We start from the raw sequence: 7,821 nt of genomic DNA, 5'->3' as shown, positions 1-7,821 counted from the left end.
CTCCTTTAATGGTTTAAAAGTTAGTGGTAAGCACAACTTTCCCTTGTTTGTTGTAGTTTATACAGGCCAGCTCAATGTTGTAGTCAGGTGATCCTAGTGGTGGCCAATAAAAAGGCAACCATGTTTGGCAAGTAAGTTGCAAGTAAAACGTAGACCCTGTTTAAAATATATAATGAAGCAGTTGAATTCTTGGGGAACCCACCTTTAGCCCGCACACACATACATGTCCTTTTTGCCATGACCAGGGCTGGAGAGTGTGTTCAGGGGCAGGAAGGGCAGGGAGCTGGTCTGGGCTGGCGTGACCCACAAGAGTGGGGTGTACCACTAAAGGGGGCGGGGCAGTGATGCACTATTGGCTGGCCGAGTTGTGACGTCAAAGGGGGTGGAGCCAAACATGCGCATTTGGCAAGAAGCCCAGGAATAAAGGTGAGTTTTGAGCAGGCTGGGGGCAGGTCACTTTTTTTAGGTGTATTACAAATTTACCGGCAGCTACATTGCCGGTAAATTTGTAATACCGGCCCCGGCTGGTGTTTTACCGGCTAGGCCGGTAAAAAAACGGCCGGGTGGCAACACTACCTGTAACTTATTTGCAACCGAATTCGCTGTTGTACAATGTCAATTGAATTAAACTTCTCCACTTCTATTGCTTTAATACACACATAAATAAAGAGATCAGATAATGATCAATCAACAGTGTATCAACTCGCAAGTGACTCACAAACTTGTGTATTATAATCCATTGAAATAAAGTACCCCCTGTTGTAAATATGAGGATATTAGAAATCACCTTGGAGTTCCATAACCTTCATCCTTTTACTGTATATATGGACGGTGGTCTTTAGCTTTGCCTGGCTGACTGGGGACACTGTGGGGTCATTTATCAACACTGGGCAAATTTGCCCATGGGCAGTAACCTAAGGCAACCAATCAAATTGCTGCAATCAGTGCTCTACTTGCAGCTGGCTTCAAAAAGCTAATCACTGATTGGTTGCTATAGGTAACTGCCCAAGGGCAAATTTGCCCAGTGTTGATAAATGAGTACTGGGCAAAGTGTCCCTTTGCTGTCCATTCCCAGCTCATGGTGGTCCTGCTCTAAAGTTTACTCACAAACCCCTCCCAGATGGTATGTTCCTCATTGCTATACGTGCAGTGGCTTTAGTCACATCTCTTTGCTAACACTTATCTCCTGCAACTGCTGCTCTGAGGCCACTGTAAATACACGTGTTATATACTGTAACTGTGTCCAGGTCAAACCCACAGTCCCACACGGTTCGTTAACAATACCATTTCATACCGTTAGAGGGCACAACTACTCTTTAATGCAGGGATCAGGAACCTTGGCTCTCCAGCTGTTAAGGAACTACAAGTCCCACAATGCATTTGCCTTTAGACTCCTTCAAAAGGCTCCTTCATTGCATTGTGGGACTTGTAGTTCCTTAACAGCTGGAGAGCCTTAATGCATGTACGAAAAACTTTCCAGTCACAATGTGGCAGCGCAAGCGCCAACCATTACTTGATTGGATACCGAGAATTCCTCAGTCTCGCGATGGCGCCAACGTCGCCTTGGCAACTGATAAACACGCACTGGTTCCTATGGCAGCAGAATTACACTGGAAAGGAAGGGACAGAAGTTTCGCGTATTCACCATGAGCGTCCGATCCTTCTGCCCGTCCGTGCGGCTCGGGAACTGGAATGAGGATGTCGCTCTAGAGGAGGTAAAGGGCTGCCATTCAAGCTCATGGCTTTATGCCGTTATTTGCAATGGACTCTACCAATATATTTTTTGGGGGGGGGGGGGTGCAGAATAATATTATTTTATTTAACTACAGGCCACATTGAAAATCCGACCCCCAAATAAAGATATTCCTGTCCCGTACAGTCAGTTCTATACAGAAATATAAAATATATAAATAAACTGAAATATAACATGATATCACGACTATTGCCTTTTGATTCTTTAATAGACCTTTTTTGGGAATTGTAATTCTCTGTGTGTACTCAGGGGACAATAAAAAAGAGAGGATCTATATGTGTATAAATATAAATTCAGGTTACTAGCGGCTCTTTTATACTGATAATAATTTGTGTTTTCCCTGCAGGATGTTCTCAAAGATTTTTTGGAAAAAAAAGATAGAGGAGAACTTCTCACACAGAAAACAAGCAACCTGAAGAAAAATATCTTAAAAAAGGTTCTTATTTCTATTCATACCAGGCAGGCCCGGACTGGCAATCTGTGGGTTCTGGCAAATGCCAGAGGGGCTGACATAAGATGCCATAGAAAGTCACTATTTAGTCGGCTGGTGGGGAGCTGATTGGGCCTGTCTATAATTGGAATGTCAGGGCCTATTTTAACTCCCAGTCCAGACCTGATAACAGGTATTTTATCTGCAGTGCAAGCTGTGCTTTGTACTCCATGTTATACAGATAATGGCCTCCTAAAATTACATGAATCTCCCATCTCTGGCATAAACCTGACTGTAAACAGACAGATTCGCTCGTGTGGTGAGATCACTAAAATAATATATTTTTGCCTGATTTGGTCGGAATGGGCTGATCTGATTTTTATGGGCCCAGGCCAATGACTGGAAAATATGGGGTGTTATGAGATCCAATGGGATGTGCCATTGTGGTCCTTATCCAACTGGATTGTCCCACCTGCCTGTGAGATATCAGGCCATTACTCAGCAGCCACCATGCACAGACCATTACACAGCATATTTTGTCTGCCCATCCATGTCAATGCCCAAAACAGCTTTAATAATTTTCAACAATTTTCAACAGCAAGGATTTGTGGGGTTCACTCTCCTCTGCTGAACTCAAACACTGCATAAAATAGAATGGTGCACTCAAACAGATTGGCATCTGCATTAATAAATGTGTCATTTCATAAAACTCATTGCTTTCTATGAGCATGTTTTAGTAAATGGCTATAACATAAGTGTTGGAACTGGGGAGGTGTGTAAGGAGACTATGGCCAACCCCAAAATGTTTTGCTGTAATTCCTAATATTAATGTGGGCAAACGGGAGGGCAGCCAGTAGGCCTGAAAAGCTTCATTCTGCAGCTAAACTTACTTCCACCTGTGCTACTAGACAAAGTGCTGGGTATCCTGCTGGATTTTCCAGTTCCAGTTTTAGTAAATCTGCCCTGTGGGTTTAGAACTAGTTTGCTCTATTTTGTCAATACCTATAAACCCAATAATTTGTTTATACCATTTTATTGAGTAACTTTACAGGTTAACGGTTCCCTTTCAGGATTACTCTGCTGTGTGTTTTGTCATGGCAAGCCTCCGGTATTTGCAATGTGTAGTGTATTCATTTCTCTTTCTTTCCACTACAGACAGAGCTGTCTATTCCCAAGGATGGATTTCTTCACTTTGGGGATGTGGTGATGCTCCTTAACCCTGAGAACAGTGAGCAGTCACTGAGTAACACGTCTCCCACGTATGGAAACTATGGCCTGTCTGTCAACCCCAATGAAAGTGCACTGTATTCAAAAACACATTTGGAAGCACCATGTGGGGTCAGTGGCAGCAGAAACCTGGAGCCGACAGTCAGAAATGCTTTTATCATCACTAGGTCTGTATCTGTAAGCACTGCCACCTGATATGTGATTCATTGTTTCCAAATATGACCACTGAACTTGCTTTCATCATTTCTAAAAATGTTAGTATGATGTCACTGAGTGTGACGTCATTATCACTGTGGAGTTCTGTTATACTAAGAGAGTCTAGCATTCATTGTGTACAGGGTCCCTTTCAGAAGAGAGGGTGTATATAGTTTTAAAAATGCACATATTTGGTGAAAATCTGACCATTGATACACAAGCAATGTCTTATTTAGCCACATATTTGCATTTCTAAAAGTTTTCATCAATCATTATTACATTGTATTTACAATAGGAATAGGCTGGAAACAGTTTGCAGCAAAAAAAAATGAATGCCTGAAACTGACCAAATTAAGAAAAAGTGGAGCAGTAAATGCAGAGTTTACGTGCTCTTTATTTGCATGTAATAAATTATGCTATGTCTATTTGTTCTGTGTAAACATTTCACATTTTTAAAGGGGTAGTTTCGATTCAAATAAGTTTTAGTTTGATGTGATATTCTAAGACAATTTCCAGTGGGTCTTTGGAATTTGAATTATTTAGCTTTTTGTTCAGCAACTCTCCAGTTTGAAATTTCAGAAGCTATCATTGCTAGGCTCCAATTTACACTAAATGAAGACCAACTAAATATTGATAAGAAACAGATATTCTATAATATTATAATATACTAAAAATGAACTCGTAGGTGAACGTAACTTTTCATAGAATAAAGATAAATAGATGTGTAGATCTTTGTCGGTTCTTTGGTTTAATTCTTTACTTCTCAAATTTTTTACGTAATATACGTAATATTCATTTATATGTATATTATTTAACCCACATTCTTGCCTCCTTCATTTGTCATTGTAATACACTGTTATGCCAAGCTGTGAGTGTGATTTAAACTGCACTCATTAAAGCACTCAAGCACCAAAAATGCCAGTTAAGATTTTTGGCTTTATCAGTTTTTGATATATTTAAATTGCCCTTTTGTGCACATGAAGTGGCAGAATATATATATATATATATATATATATAAAGCCTTCTGTGCTTCTTAGAGCAAAGTTCTGCCCATAGTGTCTCATGCTTTGTTGTCGTAGCAATGGTTATATATATATATATATATATATATATATATATATATATATATATATATATATATAACCATTGCTACGACAACAAAGCATGAGACATAGCTATATCTAGGCTACATCTATGGCAGTCAGATAGAAAATGCTTTAGTGTGGGTTAAGCCTAAATGGTAATTTTTATGGAAAAGACAATTCTTTTATGGCAGTTTAAGTATTCCCCTATAGTTATATTAAGCACAATTCCCCCTTAACATTTGCCCCTTGGAATTGCTTTTTGTTTCACTGATAATTCACAGTTGGTCCATTCTTCTCACAAAACGATCATTTACCATTTTCATTTGTCAACAGTGTGGATGGCAGTGATGTCGGAGAGCCTGTACACTATGGGCAGAACTTTGCTCTAAGAAGCACAGAAGGCTTTACGAGTCACGTAAGTAAGTTATAATATATGTCTGGGACAGTCCTTTCCAGTCTCTTTTCCTCCCATGCAAGGTGAAACAATGACCCCCTTCACACTTATATAAGATTGGCATTATCCCCCCCCAGAAAGCGAGGGATATGATTTCATTTTGCAAGTCATCCAACTGGCTTTAAAATTCAGATATGATTCCGGGGGGAGAGGCATTGTATTTGGGTATCTGTCCCTTTGCCATTACTTTGCGTGGTGCTTTAAAGAACTCTGAGCTATAAATCTTAGTTGCTTTACCTGTGCTTTCCAGTTATACTTAACCAGTGACCAGAAGACCTTTCTGAAAAGCAGCAAAAAGTCTTATTTACAAGAGGTTAGTTTAACAGACCAACTGTCCTATCAGAACTGCTGGCAATTCATTTACTTGGACCCTCAGCTGCGACTTGAAAATGAAGGCTTTCCAGTACCGGTATGTATTGTAGTTTTTGGCTTCCCATTTCATATAGTGAATGCACATGTTGGGGTACAGATATCAAATAAGAAAATGCTTTCCGCACTTTACCAGAAGGACATTTTTTACACCTTATTGATGTAATTAGGGGCATATTTTTCAAGTTGTGGAAGTGAGAGTTCACAGTATGCCCTAAAATCCTTTAAAAACAAATAGTGTTGTAAAATGTCCCTGTTGCAGAGGGCTTAAAGGTAAACGTAATGTTACTTTCTGCACTGCAAGTTATTGGTGAAGGAAAGCAGATTATTATTATTATTCAGCAGATATTTCCTCTGCATTTGCTATTGATCACTGTTGTGTACTGTATCATAACAAGCCTTCATACCTCATATACATTTATACAATATAAAATTGTCACTTACAGTATTTCTTCTTTATTTTTCTTTCTTTTAAAGGCAAACACTAAATTACTTATAGTTCATAGCAAAACCAATCAATGCTTGGCTGTCCTGAGGAAGCATGTCCTGTGGTAAGTAATTTAATTTTACATGATTATTAGGAACAGTTTACCCTGTGCCCAGGTCTCTGTATCTGTTTTGAAACAAATATATGAAGCTATTGCTAGACTTGTTATTGACCTTATGAGATGCAGTCTGAATGGTAACAGATCCAAATATCTATTTGTAGAGAGCAGGTACCATTGCAAATGAGGAGGTTGCCAAACAAATGTATAGAAATACTGCTTTGTGGCTGGGCATTATGTTCAGGGCTGCCATCAGAAGGCCCCATACAACAAGATTCTCTGGGCCCCCTATGCACCACCCACCCCAGGTCAGCCACAGGCTCCACCCCAGACCCCTCCTACCCCACAGTATAAAGGCCACACAGACAGGAGCTCTAAAACAGTAAAAACACTTTTTGCGAAAGGGACGGTGGGAGCTTAAGTGCCTGCATATTCTTTCTGTACTGCTGATTGGTCACTGAAGGGGCAGTTTTATCAAAGGTCAAAGTGATAATTCGAATTTAAAAATTTTTAATTTTGAGCTAATTTTTGCATACTTCGACTATGGAATAGTCCAAATTTGATTCGAATTTGAAAAATAATTGAATATTGAAATTTATCATGTAATGTTTTGAAAAAAACTTTGATCCGAATTCGATCAAATGCGCTATTACTTCTATTCTTGCGATTCGAATTCGAACAAATACAGAATATTCACCCTCAAAAAAAAACCTTTGATTTTTTTTTTTGTAAGAAATTTTGGTTGGTCATTTGCTTTTTTAATTCGGATTTCGAAGTTGTAAAATTCGACCCTTAATAAATCTGCCCCTAAGTCTCCATACAGCTGCACAGGGATTGGATGGGTCAAGTTTGAACTTTCCCTTCAGCCTATCCAATCCTCATGCAGCTTTCACAGGACTTCAGTGACCAATCGCCAGAAAAGATCATGCCAGCTTGTGAGTTCCCGCCCCCTCACTTCCAAAGTCTGCAGCTCTCTGACAGCAAGGGGGTCTGGCTGAACAAGTAAGTGCAACATGGCCGGGCCCCCCACTGGGGGACCTGGAACAACTGTCCCCCCGTACCCCTCTGATGGTGGCCCTGGTTATGTGCACCCCCATCACTGTAAGAAACCGTCACTCTGGGCTGTCTGGGGTATGTCATTGTGTCTTGTCATTATACAAGATATCATGATTTTTGTCATTCTGGGACAGCCTTGAGCAGGTACAGGCCACATGTCACTTACCTGAAGTTCTAGGTTTCCCCAAGGACCCATACGTTATTACTTATTAGTTTTAAATTATAAACTTTTATTAAATTACCAATTTGTTCTTCCTTTCAGGACGTTATTTGGCAAAGAATGTGAGGTCACTGCTCACACCTTCTTAAATGGGCACAAGGCTGAAGAGAATGAAAACCACTGGATTGTAGTGACTGGTAATCCTAGTGATGGGATGAGCTCTATGTTTGAAAGACCTGCACCCAGTGACCATGTGCACTAAGAAACATCACTTATTAACAATAAAATATCTGTGACTGGATAACTGGGTGTTTATTTATTTGGTTCAGGTGGAACAGTGGTTGGTGCAAGGCCCTTGAGTGTTATTGTCATCTGGGTAAGGTGTATTTTCTCCCCATGTCTGTGTGGGTCTCTGCAAGATAATCATCATTTATTTATATAGCGCCGACAAGATACGCAGTGCTTTACAGTATACAGTACAGTATTACGGTTTCCACCCACAGTTCAAACACATACAGACAGATTAACTGACTGACAGTGTGTTGTA

General features: G+C 40.1%; 1 protein-coding gene across 1 annotated transcript; it reads left to right on the top strand.

Moving 5' to 3' along the window:
• Positions 1 to 1,550: 1,550 nt before the first annotated feature.
• Positions 1,551 to 7,578, top strand: cfap161.L (cilia and flagella associated protein 161 L homeolog). Its single transcript, NM_001095284.1, is given in 7 exon segments — positions 1,551 to 1,715; positions 2,100 to 2,189; positions 3,339 to 3,577; positions 5,024 to 5,105; positions 5,395 to 5,553; positions 5,991 to 6,064; positions 7,377 to 7,578. Coding segments are annotated over 7 exon segments (873 nt in total). The 5' UTR covers positions 1,551 to 1,646; the 3' UTR covers positions 7,537 to 7,578.
• Positions 7,579 to 7,821: the final 243 nt, after the last annotated feature.

This window comes from Xenopus laevis, chromosome 3L (assembly GCF_017654675.1).
Source record: "Xenopus laevis strain J_2021 chromosome 3L, Xenopus_laevis_v10.1, whole genome shotgun sequence".
Lineage (NCBI taxonomy): Eukaryota > Metazoa > Chordata > Amphibia > Anura > Pipidae > Xenopus > Xenopus laevis.
This window is presented reverse-complemented; position numbering and strand designations above follow the sequence as displayed.